The sequence below is a fragment of the Hippoglossus stenolepis genome, chromosome 18 (assembly GCF_022539355.2).
Source record: "Hippoglossus stenolepis isolate QCI-W04-F060 chromosome 18, HSTE1.2, whole genome shotgun sequence".
NCBI classification, from domain to species: Eukaryota; Metazoa; Chordata; class Actinopteri; order Pleuronectiformes; family Pleuronectidae; genus Hippoglossus; species Hippoglossus stenolepis.
This window is the reverse complement of record NC_061500.1, coordinates 877,921-898,701: the sequence shown is the minus strand read 5'-3', so window position 1 is coordinate 898,701 and position 20,781 is coordinate 877,921. Positions and strand designations below refer to the sequence as shown.

Sequence of the window (20,781 nt, the reverse complement as noted above, 5' to 3'; positions counted from 1 at the left end):
GAGAGAGAGAGGGAGAGAGAGAGAGAGACAGAGAGAGAGAGGGAGACAGAGAGAGAGACAGAGGGAGAGAGAGAGAGAGGCAGAGAGAGAGAGACAGAGGGAGAGAGAGAGAGAGAGAGAGAGGGAGAGAGAGAGAGAGAGAGAGAGAGAGAGAGAGAGAGGCAGAGAGAGAGAGAGAGAGAGAGAGAGAGAGAGAGAGAGAGAGAGGCAGAGAGAGAGAGAGAGAGAGAGAGAGAGAGAGAGAGAGAGAGAGAGAGAGAGAGAGAGAGAGAGAGAGAGAGCGAGAGAGAGAGAGAGAGAGAGAGAGAGAGAGAGAGAGAGAGAGAGAACGAGAGGACAGGCAAGAATATAAAAAGTGTAATATAAAACGACATATGAGTTTGGTGGTTTGTATAAAATCTTTATTTACAAACAGACACATCAGTAAACATGAGTAAGAGAAATGAAAAGTAATATTTAAATAGATAAAGTTTGTAAAACATTTGAACAAGTGAGTTTCTCTAATGTGTCAAACATCAGCTGATCATCTCACGATCTGATGCTAACTGATCGAAGGAGTTCGCTTCCTGGCGGTTTTGGAGCTGACCAATGACGTGGCTGAAAGCCCTGCGGCCCCGCCCTCTTTCCGGGACTCAGCGAATGGGAACACCTCCCTGGTCAAACTGGTCACTAAGCACGGCATCTCCTTCTTCCCGCCCAGAGAGCGACCTTTGGCCTGGAAGGTGTAGGCCACGCTGTGGGACAGACGGGTCATCAGCCGGGTCAGCTCCAGCTCCCGGTTCCCCTCCGTCTCCAACAAGGTGCAGAAGGTCTGCAGGAAGACGGAACCCAGAGGATGCATGAAGGCCCCGTAACCTGAGGACAGGACGGAGGGGGGGGTCAAACAGAGGACTGACTTCCTATCACGTTTTCTGAAGGTTCACATTTAAATACAAAACGAGACTTTGTCCTCCACGACCTTGTTTGGTCAGAGGTTCATTGACGAGTCAGGCTGCCTCCATACGACTACGTTTTATTTTGAAAAGATCGGTTTCAAACCTCAGCTCTAAAACTGTGTTTTCAAACTAAAACGAGAGCAGTTTACACAAGTCTCTGATTGAGAGGCTGGAAAAACCCGGCCAGCGTAACCATAGCAACAGTGATGTGCAGTGTGCACGTCTCCTCGGAGCTCCTGAGACGCTTCATTGGAGGAACTGGACTGATTTGGATCAAGGAGGACGCTCTAACGTTGTGAGGAATCCTGAGCTTCCTGCTCGATGACGGGTTCTTCATCGACGCTCACCTGGTGCTGTGGCGTACATCACTGCTGTGTCTACAGGAACCCACAGATCCTGTGACAAGTCTGTGACATCATCCCCTGAGTCCACCTCCACGCCATCGTCCAGGTCGTGTCCCCGACAGGCCTGCAGAGACACAAGAGTCCTCATGAGACACAAACACCTTCATGTCCAAAGAAACGTGTGGATCTTGTAATCATCAGTGAGTCTTCACCTGGACGAGAAACACTTTGGCCTTTTTCTCCATGTGCTCGTTGTTGAAACACGAGAAGATACGAGACAGTCGCACGCGCTCGCCGTCAGCTCCGAACACACAGCCCTCGTCACCGTGAGACGACAGAACGGCCAAGAAGCAGTCCTTCACGGGACGCCTGCTCTCTGCAGCACAGACAACAACACATCATGGAAAAAGCACGTTTATAAAAGATGTTATTTAAAATGCTGTGTGAGTTCATCAGCCTGACAGCAGAAGGATTATCAGTCAGTTCTCTGAGGTTCATGATAACGAAGATATCAGCGTGATGAGATCATCTTCACCTGATTCTGTCTGTTGCTCTGTGATCTCAGAACAGACCTCGACAAACAGGCTGTTCTGGTCTTTAATGAAGAATCCACTGAGCCAACAGATAAAAGGTAGAAGACCTTCGGTAAATGAACAATAAAAGTTCAAATCTGCTCAAATTCTCTGTTTGTTCGCGTCAGACTCAGAGTTCAAATCTAACTTTAGTCAAAAACTGCAGCGAGATATTGATCCACAGTCTGGACGTCTTCTCCGTGTGTGACACCAGCTTCATGTTCTGAGTCAATCATCATTTCCTCTGTCTCTGATACATTCAGGTGATGCAGAGAGACGAGGAGGACAAGCAGTGGATGGGCCCCGAGCTGAGAGGGCCCCATCCACTGCTTGTCCTATGCATGTGTTATTATCATATTATGTTATTATATATTGTATAGTCTCATATTCACTAATCACAGTGTGTCTCATAGATCTTAACAAGGAGCAACATCCTCTGAGTTTAACTCCTCCAGGGAGCTGAGGCAGTGAACAGGTGATGTTTGAATTCACTCAGCTGATGGTCACATGACAGGAGCCTGCGTCATGTGACCACTCATCACATGTGCATCAGGCTGTAAAACTGAAGCTGGCGTCTGTGAGAATTCTGTCTGAGGTGATTACATAACATCAGGTGTGAGTGGGTGGAGACGTCCTATAGACACGGACCTTTACTCACGTGTTTGTTCTGCAGAGGATTGTCTGGATCTTTACGAGCTTCTGCTTCTCCAGAGGAACCCGGAGGTTCGGAGGTTCCTCTGGAGAACTCGGGTGATAAAATATGTCTTAAATAAAACTCAACAGGTCTGAGAATCTGTTTTTATCACGAATGTACTCCTATAAGTCGTTATGTAATAATGTGAACGCTGCACTTTACCTGATTATGTCATGAGTTCTTATACAACGTCTACAATAAAACCTGAGGTTATTCCAGAGATGATTCCTCTTTCAAGAACATTTACTAAAACACATGATTGTATTTTAATCAGTAAATCTTCTAGATCTGACTTTTCATTCAAATGTCCTCTGCACATATTATATTTATTTTTTAAGAGCCTGACAGATTTTTAAGGCCGATGCCAACACTGATATTAGGGAGTAAAACATGTTTCCTGAGAAGTTATCAAACCTTTATGACAAGAAATATATCAGAGGTTTATTATTATACATTTTTACCATAAACTGTATTAATGATAACTTAAATAAGAATACAACCAAATATATAGCATACATTATTATTTATGTATGTATTTATTGTAAGATAACGTTGACAGCTCACTTAAAGTGTGAAATTGTACATAGAGAAAAAAACATAAATAGAAATAGAATAAAAGCAGGTGGATATACAGTAAGTATCAGAAGAGATAATTCATCTACAGTTTCAGGGAGGAGTTCTTTATTAGATTTATATTAGATATTTATTTAGTTGTCTAATAGATTGAGTGATTTAAATAAAGATTCCAAGTTATAAAAGTTCCAAGATATAAAAGTGAAAATCTAGGAAGGACAATTTCTGTTTGTTGACAAAATAAACTTTGCATATAGAAAAATAAAGATCAGGATCTTCTGCATCAACATTTAAGAAACAACATCTTTCCTAAAGCTGAACTTAGAGTTAGAAGCTGTAAGTGTGTGTGTGTGTGTGTGTGTGTGTGTGTGTGTGTGTGTGTGTGTGTGCTACCTGTGAGGAAGAGCTGGTAGATTTCCTCTCCACTCAGGTCAGTGTGGAGCTCCACCTTGAAGCCCAGTTTGCTGAGGGTCCTGTGCAGCTTCCTGGCGTCCTTCTGGGCCCCGGGTCTCCTGCCCAGCTTCACCCCGGAGTCAAACTGTGCCACAGACACGACCAGCGCCCGGTTACACTGCCCGTCCTGGTCCATCTGTCGTCTCCACTGCAGCATCCTCCTCCTCCTCTGTCTGCTCTGATGAAGATGAAGCTTCTGAATCGGTGTCCAGTCAGTTCCACAGGTGAGGCCACGCCTCCAGCCTCACCTTTGAGACGTATATGGAGCTTCCTGTTCGTGCTGCTGCTGCAGGATCAGCAGCTGACTGAAGACTCAGTTATGTAACTTTGGATTCTTGCTTCATTCCGGGAACACTTCGCCCCTCGGGTGTTTCTCAGGTGTTTGCTTTTCACATGAGTCAACGGTCGTCCACCAACAGTTAAAACTGGTTCCAGTCATGAGCACATTTCAAAACTCGTCAAATCTCGAATTACTTTAAATTAAATCCTCACAAATCCTCTGAGCTGCTTTCATGCAGATTCATTCATTCATGTGTAAAAATGTGTATCGACTGACAGACGCTGAGAAAACCACAGAAAACTTTACACTTGTATCTGTCAAAGATCTTTAAATATTCCATCTGTTCTTCCAGGAGCTGACGAGGTTCTTTAGTCTGAATTCTTTAAAGTTTGATTCATTTCCATCTATTCATTGTTTTATTTGATTTTATTTTGCTTTGTTTAATAACTTGTTGATTAAACCCACTGTGACATTTGGCCACACGTTTCCTCACAGATTAATATTATTATCAAGGTTATTTTTTAAATTTAATAATGTTTTAATAGATCAAATCATTTATAAGCATCAGAGCAGTGTTTCTGTTCAGTATGTCCATAAATGTAAAGTGTTACAATCTGAACCATCTATTTAAATGTCCAACACAGGAACAATATCCACCTCTTACCGCTGAACTAACTATATCACATGTTATTATATACACATGTATGATTGTGTGAACATGTTCACCACGGTCAGTTTCTCTTTCTGTTCTTCTCTATTTCTAATAATGAAACAAAGTTCAAAGTTCATCATGTCTGCGTCTCAATAAATAAAACTCCCAGCAGCAAACAGACGACGTGTCAGAACTCAGTGAATATTTATTAACACAGAGGAGGAACCAGAAAGTTAAGCAACACTCACAACTACCAAGTGAAAAAGGTTTTTAAACAGTTAGACCCTCGTGACCACACCTCGTTTAACAACAAGCTTAACGTCCGTAAAAAGTCTTTAGAAAAAGTGAGATTCTAAAAAATACAGTTTGATGAAGTTAGAGTCAAATATTGACCAATTGTTTGTCCTTTACAATATAAAATGTGATACATCTATAAAAAAGTTTTAAAAAACCGAAGACGAACAGATCACTTGTACGCGTCACACAGTGAAGGCAGCTCCTCACAGCTGATTGGTTCTTCTGAGCGAGAACGGCTGCGACTGAGTTAAGGCACCGGGAGCGCTCGCTGCTGATTGGTGAGCGGAGGTAGGAGGCGGGACGAGGAAAGGCTGCGGGTGCAGGGGGGGAGGAAGGGGTGAACTCCTGGAAGCAGCCATGAGGGGTGAGGGGGTGGGGGTGTCGGAGGCGGTGGAGGACGGCGTGGAGGGTCCAGAAGTGACAGCGTTGCGGCTCAGAGGAAGGGAGGACCTGTGGGGCTTGGTGGTGAGGGACAGCGGCTGCAGCTGCTCCGCGTAGGGCGACATGTGTCCGCTGTAGGAGGAGTGCGCGTGCTCGGTGTGCGTCGGGGCGGGAGCGGCGGGCGAGGCCAGCGCCGTGGTGGGTGTTGCCGGGGAGTCCAGCGAGGAGGCGGGGCTGGCCTGGGAGAGGTGTGTGTGCGTCAGGTGTGAGATGGTGTGAGGGCGGGTGTGTGTGTGCGCAGTCTGTGGGGGGGCGTGGGGGAGCAGGGCGTGGGGCGTCTCCTCGCGAGGTCTCTTCAGCTGAGGAGAGAAATCGCCGTCTGCTGCAGGAGCTGAGAAACAATCACAGACGTGTCGTCAGGTCATTTTTCACCAGCGACGCACACGAGACAAAAATCAATAATCCTCAAATCACACACGGAGAAAAAATTGGTGAAGAACATCGAATACTTTTTTCTGGGAGGGATTTTTGTTCATTACTAGCAGAGGAAGAAGAACCGGACTTTTACTTTGGAAGATTTGAATTCAACACATATTACGCAACTTTCCGCCACTAGGGGTCTGACACCAGCCGAGCTGTTTCAGGAACTTGTTGTGTGTAGTTTGTGTTTCTCCTGTGAAGAAGCAGCAGCAGCTTGTCGGACTCGGAGGGGATTCTCTTCTTACCTTCAAACTGCGTCTCGCTCTTCGTCCTCTTCCTCTTCTTCTTTTTACCCTGAACACAAACACACACACTGAACGTTACACCTGGGATCAGCTGATGAGGACAGGGACAGTGGTCGGTCGGCTCGTCACTCACGTAGTTGTCTCTGGCCGACCAGCCGGGGTACAGCTTCGAGTGGAGGAGGCGCTCTTGACGAGCCAGTTCATAAAATTTACTCTGCTCCTCTTTCGACAGCGAGTGCCACTGTGGAGAGAAGACGACAACACGTCAGCACACACACATTAACAGACTTCCTGAACACAGTCAAACGGTGCGTTGGGCACTGACCCGCTGTCCCAGTATCTGGTTGATGGTGGCGCTCTCCTTCACGTTGCACTGAGCGACCACCTTGGGTCTCTCCTCCCTCATGTACAGCATGAAGGCGTTCAGTGGTTTTTTGATGTGAGGCTTCTTCTCGTCTTCTTTCTCCTGTTGAGCTTCAGGCATCGACTTTCTGCTGGAACACAGAAAACTAGAGCGTCAGAGACTCCTCGTGTGCAGACTGTGAAGAAGGTGGGAGCCTCCTTCATGAGGTTCTACGCCTGTGACATGATCTCTGAAGAGTTTCTTTAGGAGGTTGGTACCAGTGAGGAGGTTCTACAGATCATTTAGGAGCTTGTAGTGAAAACTCTAGTTGACATTGAGTTCTACGAGTAGTTCAGTGTTTTATAGACTTTAAGAAGTTTTATTGTCACTGGGAACGTTCTACATTAGGAAGTGGAGAACCATGTACAGATACTTTAGAAGGTTCACACAGTTTGAGGGTGGATTGGACCTTTATTTTTTACCTTCTCCATAACATTAGTGGGAGATTTTACAGTGACAGGTTTGTTTTCCTTGAATCTTCCATCTGTAGATTGAACATTTAACAGAACAACATGGAGGACATGTTACCTGGGCTGGCTGCTGCATCCAGGCTCCTGCTCCGCCCCCGTGGGGACGATGGCAGGGTGGGGGATGGACGACTGGGGGTTCGCCACCAAGCGTGGAGAGAAACCACTCGACACCAGGCTGCCAACAAAACACACACGTCTCATTGAATACAGCCCATCCAGAGAGTTTGACTTGTTTCACAATGAAGAAACGTATCAGTCCATTGAGTTAGTAGAGATATTAAACATATTAAAGCCAAGGTGCAAAAACAAACACTTACCTGGACAGAGCAGCAGGTGTGAAGCCTCCTCCGATGGGATACATGGGCTGTCGCTGCCTGAACACACAACAACACACAGAGCAGGTTTTCAGACTGTGTGTGTGCGTGTGTGTGTGTGTGTGTGTGTGTGTGTGTGCGCGTGTGCGTTTTACTTACAGCCAATCAAACAGGTGAGGGATCGGAGTCATGGCTCCAGGAGAGACGGGGTAACAGGCAGAGTGAGGCGACCTCGACACACCTGAGATTTACACACAGACGAGTCACACTGCGTCTATTGTTGTTGCATTAACACAAACATGTGTGTGCAGGCATGAAGTGTGACACTCACCTGCGTCAGGAGAGAAGCCGGGTGAGGCCCTCTGAGGGGAGAAGGCCTCTGGACTGTAGGACAGCAGCGGGTGGAGGTGGGTCATGTGGGGGTGCTGCACTACAGGTACACTGTTAGACTGGAGAGACACACACAGACACACACACAGACACACACAGCGGTGGTGATTACTAAGACTGCAGCACTGTCCTCTGTCCACCAGGTGTCAGAATTCACCCTCTTGTTCAAACGTGTTTCTCAAATACATCATGAAGTTGTCTGTGACCCGTTTCCGTCGTGTCGACTGTTTCACCGAGAGACGAACAAGAGAACAACATTTTTCACTTAGTCAGTTAAAACAAACAAAGGAACCAAAAGTACAACAACTATTTAGAAAGGTTGCACTTTTCAGGACCTTTTTGAACAGATCATCATAATGAGACAGACGGACAGGAGCCGAATGAGAACTAATGAAAACACATGTACTTGGTGAAAATAGAGCAACAAGCGAATGTGAGAGGGACAGTAACACAAACTCTTATATATATATATATATATATATATATATATAGTTTAGTTTTTGATTTTAACTTTTATTAAGTTTCCATAAGTCGACCTGTTGCTGTGTTTTATTCTGCAGGTGTTAGGATGTGAATCCTCTGGTTATAATAAATGTGTTTTTTAACTCTGACTTGTGATTAACAATAATCAGACTATTCAGACTTCAGGTTTGCCCTAATTCCAGAGTCACATGACCTTCAGGATGTCACTTGACTGAGACGCTGCTGTTCTCAGAATCCTGAGTTCAGCTCTTTGTGGCAGCACAGTCGATGGGTTTAGTTAAAGATGCAACACATCGTTGAAGTTGCTTCTTTTTCCAGAAACGTCCTAAAATATGATTCATTTCTTTCATCAATTATTGTAAATTCAGGAAACAAAGTCAGGTTCATTCAGGTTTTCTTCATTTACACCAACGTATAGCAGAGTGACTGCTCATGATGATTGACTGCTTCTTTTTAAGGAAGTTAAAATATTCCAGGAAGCTGTTCGATGGGAAGTCGTAACGTCGCTGATAACATTCAGTTCTGTTCATTTCTTCATTTCAGGCGTTTATCTCTCAGAACACTGGTATTTTTTCTACTAAGTTAAACAACGGCTGCTAATTATCTGTATCCGAACACGGAGACTGGAAGGAACTGGAGCTGGCACAGCCCACACAGGTTTCCACCAAGAGCACAGACCAGAGAGTCACCAGGTTACACTTGGTTTTATGACCCGATGTCTTGGTGTCATGCAAACTAGAAACAAGAGGTTACACACACACACACACACACACACACACACACACACACACACACACACACACACACACACACACACACACACACACACACACACACACACACACACACACACACACACACACACACACACACACGGGGTCTGAACTACGAAGTGAGTTCAACATACCCAGGATTTCTTTCCTATATTTCCTGAAGCCAACATGAGGTTGAATCTTTGACCGAGCTCCTTGTCGTGCGTGACCCTATAACCGTAAAAGTCAACACTCATCACAGGCAAGTTTCCAGAAAATGTTCCTGGGACTTCGGAAGTTTCCGTGAAGAATAGTAATAAAAACAGCCCAGCGGGTGTTTGAGCTGTCGTCCTGTTTGTGTTTACGACATGTGACTGTGATGTTAGAGTTGAATCGAATGAGTCACTGAAGCAGAGGATAACGAAAGTGAAAACCCCCCCGAGATTAGAACGAGGCCAAAATACAACTCAACCACCTTATTTTATTATGAGCTTCTTGTTCAAATAAACGTGCGGCCTGTTAGAATCCCTGACCCCAGTCATGCTGCCCTGACCGGGGTCAGTTTGAGACAAACAAGCTGCAGATTCTTCAGTGTGTGAACAACAGAAAACACTCCACGCTCCACGACTTGTGATTTTCAGGATTTTAAACACGAACAATAAAAGCTTGTGTCACAGTCTCTTCTCTGCGGCGACACTGTGGTGAAACATGTGGTGCAGAGACTTCTTCACTTCTTCACCGTGACGAAGGAGCAGAACCAGGATTTATTCATTACATTGATTTTCAGTTTGCAGCTCGAGTGTGAGTGTGAGTGTGTAACCCGTTCTTACCAGTTGTGTAGGAGTAGCAGAGTCTCTGATGGTTGCTCTTCCGGGGACGTCCAGCAGAGGCCACTGAAATGGCAGGTACTGTGGAGAGAGGAGGAAGGTCAACAGGTCGAACTACTACACACTAATCACAGTTATAATGATGTTTGATCTGAAACACAGGGATAGTTTCAGTTCAAGTTAAATAAAAGATAAAAATATTAAATAGTAAATTATTTTTCCAGCCGTGTCAGCGACAAACCGACCGACGACCAGGAAACGTTTGTGTGCAGGATGTTGTGTTTCCTGTCGGGCAACGTGCCTCCGACACCAGGTGAGATAACTGAGTTCATCTGCCACATGTTTACATTCTTTCTGCAGAAACAACACGCAAACACGCATGGAGGAGGGTTTATGACCTATACTGCAGCCAGACACCAGGGGGCGAGCAAGATTATTTGGCCGCACTTGTAATGCTTCTCTTCCTGATTGGTTCTTTTTGGTAACGTGAGTGGTCATGTGACGTGCAGGCGTGTTGGTACTGACACAGTCTGAACAACAAGGAACCAGGCGGCCATCGTTTAGAATTCAAGTTGTTCTGCAGCTCGTTCTCCTCTGCTTCAGACGTGCACGCACCAAACCTCCCCCACAAGTGGAGTGCCACACACACACACACACACACACACACACACACGTTCCCAGAAATACAAACACAGAAACTCCACAATGCCCCCCCCCCCTCCCATTCAGAGGCCTGAGGAAGCTCTGGCTCACAGCACTAAATGGATCCAGCTGTTAGAAATACCAAGAAAATCAATGCACACACACACCCCTGCACAATCAGTCTATTACAGAGGGAAGCATAAAATCACTGTGCGCCTAGAAGGAGAAGTTATTAGGCTTCCTGCTGTTTATGAACCCCCCACCACACACACACACACTCTCTTCATATTCAAGCCACTACAGAGAAACAGATGTGAAAAACACAACCTCATCATTTATTAGAGATTAATTTCACTGACTCTTCTTCTTTGTGTCGTTAAATCTAGTTGTGTGTTGTTTGGTCAGATATTTATTATTTGAGCTGTTTGTTACTGTCGAGTAAAACAAACTTCAACCATCAGATGTGAAAACTAAGTAAATGGAAACAATCTGAGTGTTTCACAGAAAGAATCATGAAGAGCTAAAGAAGATTAAAAACCTTTTAACATTATATCAGAGACTCACAGAAAAACATATGAACGAGGTGGAAACAACTTTGGAGAAAGAGCTGGGGTTGTGTGTGCGTGTGCATGTGCGTGTTGTTGTTTAACGCAGGTCATCCTCCTGGTATTTTAAGAGTTTGGAGACAATGTGGAGTAAACAGAGGAATTGTGGGATTGTCCAGTGGGCTGAAAGGGACCAATTCTAAGTAAACAAGCACTGCAACACACACACACACACACACACACACACACACACACACACACACACACACACACACACACACACACACACACACACACACACACCACACACACACACACACAGATTTGCCAAAAAAAACCTGTTTAAACAAAGTGAAAACAAAGCGTAGTTATCTCTCCTCCGTCTTGCTGCCATTCACTGCTGCTCAGGTGTGAAGCAGGTATGAAGGCTGGTGTCTCTGTGTGTGTGTGTCTGTGTCTCTGTGTGTGTCTGTGTCTCTGTGTGTGCAATCAAAACACTAAATGATCAACAACCTGAGGTCAGAGACTCTCTTGCAGATCACACATATGCAGGTCGACGATCTGACTCTTCACCATCGCTGCTCCTCCTTCAGAGGATTTTCTGTAACTAAGCAACCAACTGCAGAGACAATCTACTTCCTGTTTACATCACATGACCACGTGTTTCTAGGTGTGTTAGTGTGGACAGAGAATATACCTCTGCTTCCTGCCTCAGGTGCACGAGGACAGTAAACTGCCTGTTTTGTGTGTCAGGTAGCGTTTACCTTGACTTTACACTCATCTCCTCCTCTCCCTCATAAACACACACGAGTGAGGAGTGAGGAGGCTGGAGAGCAAACAGTCTCTGCTGTGAAGGAGGAGGCTGCAGACGGAGAGCAGGATTTGGTGTGTGTGTGTGTGTGTGTGTGTGTGGTTGTGTGTGTGTGTGGTGAAGCCACAGGCAGTGTGTTAGGTATAACGAGATGTAACGACCCCCCTGGTGAGTCATGCATTAGGACCATTCAGACGCTGCTAATGACAACAATGACCTGCTAACACAGGGGGAGGGGGGGTATTACAAAGCTGAGGAATGCAGGTGTGTGTGCGTGTGTGTGTGTGTGTGTGTGTGTGTGTGTTGGGGGGGGTTGGCTGTGTGTTTAGCCGACATGTGCGTCTGCAGAGGAAAGATTTTCAAAACAATTAGAGGAGCAAAGAAAATCTGGAGGCTGCTGAGTAGAAAGATAACGAACGACAATAGAGTTAATTAACACTTCAATGTGTTTATAGCTTTATAGCTCACATACAGAAGATGTCAGGAACACGTGAGGAACACGTCAGGAACACGTGGGAACACGCAGAACAGAACTTTGGTTAGCGTCAGAAAGCAGCTTAACAAACATCAAGTGCTCGACTCGTGAGACCTCAGCTCCACCTCGAGCCAGAAGCAGAACATCCTCAAGTGTCCTCTGCAATAACATTTATTTAAAATACTCTGAAACTCCTTCCTCTGCCAACAAGGCAACTTTCAGATTAGTGGCCATGAGTGTTACTGTATTAAACCATCACCCTAAATCCGTATAATCTGAGCTGAGCCTCCATAAAGCTGCAGGGTCTGGGAAATTGAGCAACACGCTGTCGATCCCCGCTGTGCAACCGCCAGCTCCAGCAGCTAATCTGCAGCCCAGCAGCAGCCGTGATGAGAGCTCATTCCTGACAGGCTGTGTCCAGGCCTGTCTAACCCTGCACCATCAGCAGCCACCTTATCATAACAACACACACAAATCAAATGCCAATGCACAAAAGACACTGTTCAAGACAATGGTGAGTCAGAGGTATCCAGGTCTCAATCTGAACAACATGTTCACAATGTGAAGCGGTTGGAGCCTGTTGTCCTCAGTCACGCCTGAGGACGGATTAATCTGAGTGACGTCAAACAGACAAACGCCAGCTTTCAGGGCTGCAGCGAAACTTTCAGTTTTCCTCCTCAACAGGTTTATTCTCATCCACATGAAGCATCGAAGGACACACGTAGTTGCATCACTATCATCGCTGTCCCCGTGTCGCTCGTGTGCACGTTTAAGAGTCTTACCGTCCGGGCGCTGGTCGGGAGGCCTGCGTTGGCGAGGTAGGGACTGCAGAGGTTCCCAAGGTCTGGGATCATGAAGAAGGGATATCCAACATACGGCGAGGGCTGGAAGAGACCTCCGTCCTGCTGCCTCCTCAGCGCTGAAACGACGACAAAGACCGTGAGAGTCACCACAACAGGACACACAACGAAACCTGTCGTCCACACTAAGAGTTTTTGTCTGGACGAACACAAACTGTAACTTGTGTTAACGATGACGCATTTACAGGTCTGACGGATATTGTTTTAAAGATATTATTTCAGAACAAACACATATTTTCACGGAGTGGAGTCGTGTCTGAAAGCAGCTGAAGTGACACTGAACACGTAAATGACAGGAAGACACGAACGAGGCTTTAAGGGAAGAGGAGACAGACATGATGAGGACAAATTAATCTTCATAATAAGAGTGTTTACCATCTTCAAACAGCTGATTATGTCTCAGCCTGTTCTCCAGATCATGGCGAAGCTGGGGCCGTCTGTCTGCCTGTAAACACACACACACACACACACACACACAGACACACACACACACACACACACACACACACACACACACACACACACACACACACACACACACACACACACACACACACACACACACACACACACACACACACACACGTCGTGAGGAGAAAACACACAAACAAGCGTCCGTTGTCTGACTAACCACAACAAGATGGAGGTATAAACAGAGCAGAACATCCTTCACTGGCTGCCTGTGTGTTTCAGAATTGATTTCATAGTGTTGCTGTTGACTGAATCGCCTGGTTCGGCCCCAGAGCTGTTCTCATCCTGTGGGTCCGGACTCTTTCACACATGAACAACCCAGCAAGAGATTCTCTGGTCAGACGTGTTCACAGAAGGTGAAGGTGGAGCAGAGACAGAGACGGAGACAGAGACGGAGACAGAGACGGAGACAGGATGGAACCTATTGATTCACGATCACATGGTTTTGTTTACAGCACATTGACAGAGACGTCTGCTCCTCTGGACATCTTCGTCCTCTACGTGTCTGGCCCCACCTTTTCATCCTGAGATGTTTCAGTTTAGCTCTGTGTGTTTAGAACAGTCATCAACACGCCCACTTGAATCCACAGAGCTCCCTGTGGATCCCTCAGAGAACCTCCTGCTGGGTTTCACTCAGTATCCTGAGGTTTCACTCATTTGTACATTTGTGTTTTCTAATACAGCCTCTGTGGAGAACCTCAGGAGATGGTCTACAGCTCAGGGGCCCTGGTGTCGGGGCCCCTGGTGTCGGGGCCCCGGGGCCTCGGGGCCCCTGGTGCCGGGGCCCCTGGTGCCGGGGCCCCTGGTGCCGGGCCCCCTGCTCCAGAGGAGTTCACCTGAGGAACCTGTTGACCTGTTTTCAAATCACCGCTCCAAACAAACAAACATACTTTAATGTGTCTCTTCTAGTTTTGACTGTTTCCTCTGCTACTGGTGTGAGTGCTGCTGGTTCCCAGCTGAAGGGTCCTGGTGGAGAACTAAGTGACGCTGGGAGCTCACCTCGGAGTCGGAGCTGCTGTTGGTCTCGGACTCGTTGACCAGGGAGGACTTGACATCGTCCAGGTCTCGTCCCGAGGACACGTTCCTCTTCTCCTCCTGCTCCCCCTCGTCTTTAAACGGGATCAGCTCGTCGCTCGCCCCCAGGTCGTCTCCCCCGGTTAGCTGCGGCATGTCGGGACGTTAGCTGCAGGCTAACAGGTTCACTTGTTAGAGCCAACTTACACTTTGTGAAACAACCAGCAAGCCCCGGGAACCCGCCCGGAGACCTCCAGCTGCCGGCGGCTCGGACAGGCGCGTCCCCCCGGGGCTCCGCTCGGGCCGATCGGTGCGTATCACCGGAGTTACGGTAGAAATGGAATAAAAACAGAAAGTGGCTAACGAGCTAGCTAGCTACCTGCTGCGTCCTCCGCTCACTTTGTGGCGTCGGAATTCCTGAGGAGTGAAATATCTCCTCGTTCTGCGGTTTCCTCCGGAACAACGTTTTAATCATTCAAACTTCCACACGGTCGAGCCCGGGCCGGTGGAGCCGCTCATAACCCGCTGGGGCCGGGGACACAAACCGAGCTCCGTCCTCCGGCTCCGAGGGAAAAGTTTCCTTCTTCTCCGCAGTTTCTCCGCTGGAAAAAGTCGAGGCCGCTTCTCGGCTGAATCCCTACATCGTCCCTCCGGTCGGAAACGGGCATAATCCCAACGGTCCCCCGGTGAACGGCTGCTCGTGGCGGGGCGGGGAGGCTCGAATCCTGCGGCTGGGGAACACGCACCGACTGCTCGGTCCCTGCGGAGCCGACTGGAAGCAGCGGAGAGTCGGGCACAGAGCGCGGGGAGCACCGGGGATCTTTACCGACCCTGGATCAGTGTGAGCGGGCAGCAGCGCCCTCAGTGGACCGGGGAGGGAACTGATCCCAGAGCAGACACAACAGGTTGATCCCGAGGGAGGGAGGAGGAGAGGAAGGAGAGAGGGAGGAGAGAGAGGGGTGAGGGAGGAGGAGAGGAGAGGGAGGAGAGGAGAGGGTGAGGAGGAGGAGAGGAGAGGGAGAGAGGAGAGGAGAGGAGGGGGAGAGGAAGGAGGGAGGAGAGGAGAGGAGAGGAGAGGAGGAGAGGAGAGGGAGAGAGGGAGGAGAGGGTGAGGAGGAGGAGAGGAGAGGAGAGAGAGGGAGGAGAGGAAGGAGGGAGAGGGAGGAGGAGAGGGAGGAGAGGGTGAGGAGGAGGAGAGGAGAGGAGAGGAGAGGAGAGGGGAGAGGAGGGGGAGAGAGGGGAGGAAAGGAGAGGAGAGGGGAGAGGGGGAGGAGGAGAGAGAGGAGGGAGAGAGGAGGAGAGGAGGAGAGGAGAGGAGAGAGGAGAGGGAGAGGAGGAGGGAGGAGGAGGAGGAGAGGAGAGGGGGAGAGGAGAGAGAGGAGAGGAGAGGGGGAGAGGAGGAGGGAGGAGAGGAGAGGAGAGAGGAGAGGAGAGGGAGGGGGAGAGAGGGGAGGAAAGGAGAGGAGAGGGGAGAGGGGGAGAGGAGGAGGAGAGGAGGAGAGGAGGAGGAGAGGGGGAGGAGAGAGGAAAGGAGAGGAGAGGAGAGGGGGAGAGGAGGAGGAGAGGAGAGGAGAGGGAGAGGAGAGGAGAGAGAGGAGAGGAGAGGAGAGGGAGGGGGAGAGAGGGAGAGGAGGAGGAGGAGGAGATGAGGAGGAGAGGAGAGGAGAGGAGAGGAGAGGAGGAGAGGGGGAGAGGAGAGGAGAGGAGAGAGGAGAGGGAGGGGAGAGGGTGAGAGGGAAGGAGAGGAGGGGAGAGGAGAGGAGGAGGAGAGGAGAGGGTGAGGAGAGGAGAGGAGAGGAGAGGAGAGGAGAGGGGAGGGAGGAGGAGAGGGAGAAAGAAGAGGAAGAGAGGAGGAAGAGGAGAGGAAAGGAAAGGAAAGGAGAGGAGAGAATAAGAGGAAGAGGAGAGGAGGAGGAAGAGGAGAGGAGGAGGAAGAGGAGGAAGAGAGAGAAAGAAGAGGAAGAGGAGGAGAAAGAGGAGGAAGAGAGGAAGAGGAGGAGAAAGAGGAGGAGAGGAAGAGGAGGAGAAAGAGGAGGAAGAGAGGAAGAGGAGGAGAAAGAAGAGGAGGAGAGGGGGAGAGGAGAGAGAGGGGAGAGGAGAGGGAGGGAGAGGGTGAGAGGAAGGAGAGGAGAGGAGAGGGGAGGAGGAGAGGAGAGGGTGAGGAGAGGAGAGGAGAGGAGAGGAGGAGAGGAGAGGGAGGGGAGAGGAGAGGAGAGGAGAGGGGAGGAGGAGAGGAGGAGAGGAGAGGAGAGGAGAGGAGAGGGAGAGGAGAGGGTGAGAGGAAGGAGGAGAGGGGAGAGGAGAGGGAGAGGAGGGAGAGGAGAGGAAAGGAAAGGAGAGGAGAAAGAAGAGGAAGAGGAGAGGAGGAGGTGAGGAGAGGAGAGGAGAGAGAGGGGTGGGAGGGAGAGGAGAGAGGAGAGGGAGAGGAGAGGGAGGAGGGAGAGGGAGAGAAGAGGAAGAGAGGAGGAAGAGGAGAGGAGAGGAGAGGGAAAGGAGAGGAGAAATAAGAGGAAGAGGAGAGGAGGAGGAAGAGGAGAGGAGGAGTAAGAGGAGGAAGAAAGAAGAGGAAGAGGAGGAGAAAAAGAGAGGAGAGAGGAGAGGAGGAGAAAGAAGAGGAGGAGAGGAGAGGAGAGAAAGAGGGAGGAAGAGAGGAAGAGGAGGAGAAAGAAGAGGAGGAGAGGGGAGAGGAGAGGAGAGAGGAGAGGGAGGGGGAGAGGGGTGAGAGGAAGGAGAGGAGAGGAGAGGGGAGGAGGAGAGGAGAGGTGAGGAGAGGAGAGGAGAGGAGAGGAGGAGAGGAGAGGGAGGGGGAGAGGAGAGAGAGGAGAGGGGAGGAGGAGAGGAGGAGAGGAGAGAGGAGAGGAGAGGAGAGGGAGAGGAGAGGGTGGGAGGAGAGGGAGGAGAGGAGAGGGAGGGAGAGGGAGAGAGAGGAGAGGGAGGAGGAGAGGAGAGGGGGAGAGAGGGAGAGGAGAGGAGAGGAGGAGGAGAGGAGAGGGAGGAGGAGAGGGAGAGGAGAGGAGAGGGGAGAGGGAGAGAAAGAAGAGGAAGAGAGGAGGAGGAGAGGAGGAGGAAGAGGAGAGGAAAGGAAAGGAGAGGAGAGGAGAAAGAAGAGGAAGAGGAGAGAGGAGGGAGGAGGAGGAGAGGAGAGGAGAGGAGAGGGAGAGGAGAGGAGAGGAGAGGAGAGGAGAGAAAGAAGAGGAAGAGAGGAGGAAGAGGAGAGGAAAGGAAAGGAGAGGAGAAAGAAGAGAAGGAAGAGGAGAAAGAAGAGGAAGAGGAGAGGAGGAGGAAGAGGAGAGGAGGAGGAAAGAGGAGGAAGAGGAGGAGAAAGAAGAGGAAGAGGAGGAGAAAGAGGAGGAAGAGAGGAAGAGGAGGAGAAAGAAGAGGAGGAGAGGAAGAGGAGGAGAAAGAGGAGGAAGAGAGAGAGGAGGAGGAGAAAGAAGAGAAGGAAGAGGAGGAGAAAGAAGAGGAGGAGAGGAAGAGGAGGAGAAAGAGGAGGAAGAGAGGAAGAGGAGGAGAAAGAAGAGGAGGAGAGGAAGAGGAGGAGAAAGAAGAGAAGGAAGAGGAGAAATAAGAGGAAGAGGAGAGGAAGAGGAGGAGAAAGAGGAGGAAGAGGAGGAGAAAGAAGAGGAGGAGAGGAGAAATAAGAGGAAGAGGAGGAGAGAAAGAGGGAAGAGGAGAAAGAAGAGAAGGAAGAGGAGAGGAAGAGGAGGAGAAAGAAGAGGAGGAGAAAGAAGAGAAGGAAGAGGAGAAATAAGAGGAAGAGGAGAGGAGGAGGAAGAGGAGGAGAAAGAGGAGGAAGAGGAGGAGAAAGAAGAGGAAGAGAGGAGAAAGAAGAGAAGGAAGAGGAGAGGAAGAGGAGGAGAAAGAAGAGGAGGAGGAAGAGGAGGAGAAAGAGGAGAAAGAGGAGGAAGAGGAGGAGAACACACACACACACTGTCCCACAGCTCACCAGCAGCCTCCCTGTGGAGCACCCCCTGGTGGTGATTAGTATCCACGGCCCTGCCACCTCCCTCTGAGTCTTTGTGTTCCTCCTTGTTTTCTTTGTTCAGCTCCAACAGATCACATTTACACACTGATGAGAGTGAAACTGACCGACTGCATTATTCTAGATTAACATATGAAAGAAAAATAAATATATAGTATCCAACTGTACATAGACTTTCATATTGTTCATTTGTTCATGAAAACAGACGCCGGGTCCATAAAGTGAAGCCCAGTGTCTGAAACCTGTGTTCTGTGTAGTGACCAGCAGGGGGCGACTCCACTGGTACTTTCTATAGAAGTCTATGAGAAAATGACTTGGGGGGGTGGATACCACAGTGTGATTGACAGCTAGTACCGTCCAATGGGTGCAGGTGGGCGTGCAGTCTCCTCAAGCTCTCAGTCAGGCTCCACCCCCCTCTCCTCCAAATATGGTTACTTCTGGTTTCAAAAAACCAAGATGGCGCTGAACACTGAGTGAAACTGAGGCTTCAGACCAGCAGCTCACGAACCAGCAGGCGACGTCACGGTGGGTCGATGCTTGTGTCGTCCTCAGGTCCATGAGATCCGCTTTGCACAGTGCGACACCTCACTGACATATCGGTCTGAACCGGTTTCTCTTTAAATGTATTTACTGAAGTGTCTGGTTCCCTGCAGCTGTCAGACTGAGGCGAGACACATCCATCCTCCTGCCTCCACCATACTTCAGTTTCCTCCATTAAACACACAAAACATACACTCGGCTTCCTCGGAAACAAAAGAGGGATTTCCTCCCCATGCAGGGTCTCTCCAGCCTTAACACACTCACATGAATGTATACACAGGCATGTGTTCTCCTGCATGGAGGAGGAGGAGGAGGTCAGTGAGAGGCAGATTCTGGGGGTTACGACTGAGCGGAGGTATGCAGCCTCTTCCCTCCGTCGCCCCAGGTCCTGCATCGCTTTAGGGGGGAGAATCTTTAGTGTCTGGAGCTGAGCCAGAGACTGAGCCGTCTGTGTAATCCCCCTCCTGCTGGTTCACACAGCTGCAGTGTGTGTGTGTGTGTGTGTGTGTGTGTGTGTGTGTGTGTGTGTGTGTGTGTGTGTGTGTGTGTGTGTGTGTGTGTGTGTGTGTGTGTGTGAATAACGTTTGTTTCAATTTCAAGTCACAGTTCGAGCTCAGGTTTTATTCCCCTGCAGCAGAGTGTTCATATCTCAGTCTGCCTGACGGGGTCGAGGAGGTCATGGCTGTGATGGATCGTTTCAAAGCTCCGTCACCAAGTGGGAAACGTTTCTGAACAGTTAGTGAATCGTCCAATGACAGAAATCTACTGTGAACACGAAGGTTTCAGGTTCGTCGCTCCTGCTGCTGCTCATGGTGCTGGAAATAAAACGGATTTTCTCTGATATCTACAAACAACAAGGGACGTGTATTAGTTCCTGAGTTATGATGTAAAATAATCAGAATAAGAATAACAATGACAATAAGAATGAGAATAAGAATGAGAATAAGAATAAGAATGAGAATAAGAATAATACAAATGGCCAGAAAAGTGTATTGATGAGATTCTACTACGTCACTGTGAAGTTGACCCCTGACCTTTCGGGTGTATCCGACAGGTAGCGGTGTTCATGTGGTCACATGACCTCTGACAGGCGGAGACTCTGAATCACATGTCATGTTACTCACGGAGCCTCTGGGAGCCTGGACGCAACATGTCGGAGAAGGAATTCCTGCAGGGACACAGAAGGAATGATGAAGTGTAGCTTCAGGCTGTGTGTGTGTGTGTGTGTGTGTGTGTGTGTGTGTGCGTGTGTGTGTGTGTGTGTGTGTGTGTGCGTGTGTGTGTGTGTGTGCGTGTGTTTACACAGCTCAAAGCTCATTACAGCACAGAAACAAAGAGGAAATGAGACGCTGTAAAGCCAAACTGTTAACGCCCCCCCCCCTCCGATGAGAAGTGCAGCTCATTTGCAAACTGTCGACTAATCTTCTCTCTGTGGTTTTCACAGGGTGGAGCTGACGTGTTGTTGACGTGTTGTTGACGGCGTGGGTCAGTCTGACCTCTGTGTTGAGTTTATGTGAGACAACATGTGTGTGAATGGACGTGGTTCAGGAGTGAGGTCACGGCCAGCAGCTGTTAAAGAGCCTCAGTCTGCAGCTGCAGCTCCTCGGGAACATGTTAACAACACGTCACGTGCTCACGTGGAATTTCATCTTTCATTTCTGTTCAAAATAAAAGTCTCAAACATTTAAACAAACTTTTTAACACCATGTCCCCAAACTTCAGAGGCCGTAAATAAAGATGGACGACATGACAACTTCTAATAGTGAAACCAAATCATCTCTATCGCCCCCTGGTGTCTGGCTGCAGTGCAGGTTATAAACCCTCCTCCTCCATGTTAGCAGATGGGACATGAACCAAACTAAAAACCTAAGTAGACGTTAAATAAATGTTTGTAAA

The 20,781-nt window shown here is 48.7% G+C and overlaps 2 protein-coding genes across 3 annotated transcripts; both read right to left on the bottom strand.

Annotated features, from left to right (window-relative positions):
* Positions 1–392: 392 nt before the first annotated feature.
* Positions 393–4,550, bottom strand: LOC118126042 (caspase-3). Its single transcript, XM_035185189.2, has 4 exons — positions 3,512–4,550; positions 1,492–1,655; positions 1,283–1,403; positions 393–855 (listed from the first exon to the last, which is right to left on the bottom strand). Exons 1-4 carry the CDS (start codon positions 3,726–3,728, stop codon positions 542–544), a joined length of 816 nt encoding a protein of 271 aa, XP_035041080.2. The 5' UTR covers positions 3,729–4,550; the 3' UTR covers positions 393–541.
* A 135-nt stretch (positions 4,551–4,685) lies between these two features.
* On the bottom strand, positions 4,686–15,251 carry tcf7l1a (transcription factor 7 like 1a). Of its 2 annotated transcripts, XM_035185187.2 has the most exons (13): positions 14,743–15,251; positions 14,349–14,539; positions 13,254–13,323; positions 12,801–12,937; positions 9,549–9,626; positions 7,425–7,542; positions 7,253–7,334; positions 7,097–7,153; positions 6,838–6,954; positions 6,232–6,400; positions 6,040–6,147; positions 5,907–5,955; positions 4,686–5,572 (listed from the first exon to the last, which is right to left on the bottom strand). In XM_035185187.2, exons 2-13 carry the CDS (start codon positions 14,517–14,519, stop codon positions 5,004–5,006), a joined length of 1,725 nt encoding a protein of 574 aa, XP_035041078.1. In that variant the 5' UTR covers positions 14,520–14,539; positions 14,743–15,251; the 3' UTR covers positions 4,686–5,003. The 2 variants fall into 2 exon arrangements, with proteins under 2 accessions (XP_035041078.1, XP_035041079.1); XM_035185188.2 differs by having other exon boundaries at positions 6,232–6,397; positions 14,349–15,250.
* Positions 15,252–20,781: the final 5,530 nt, after the last annotated feature.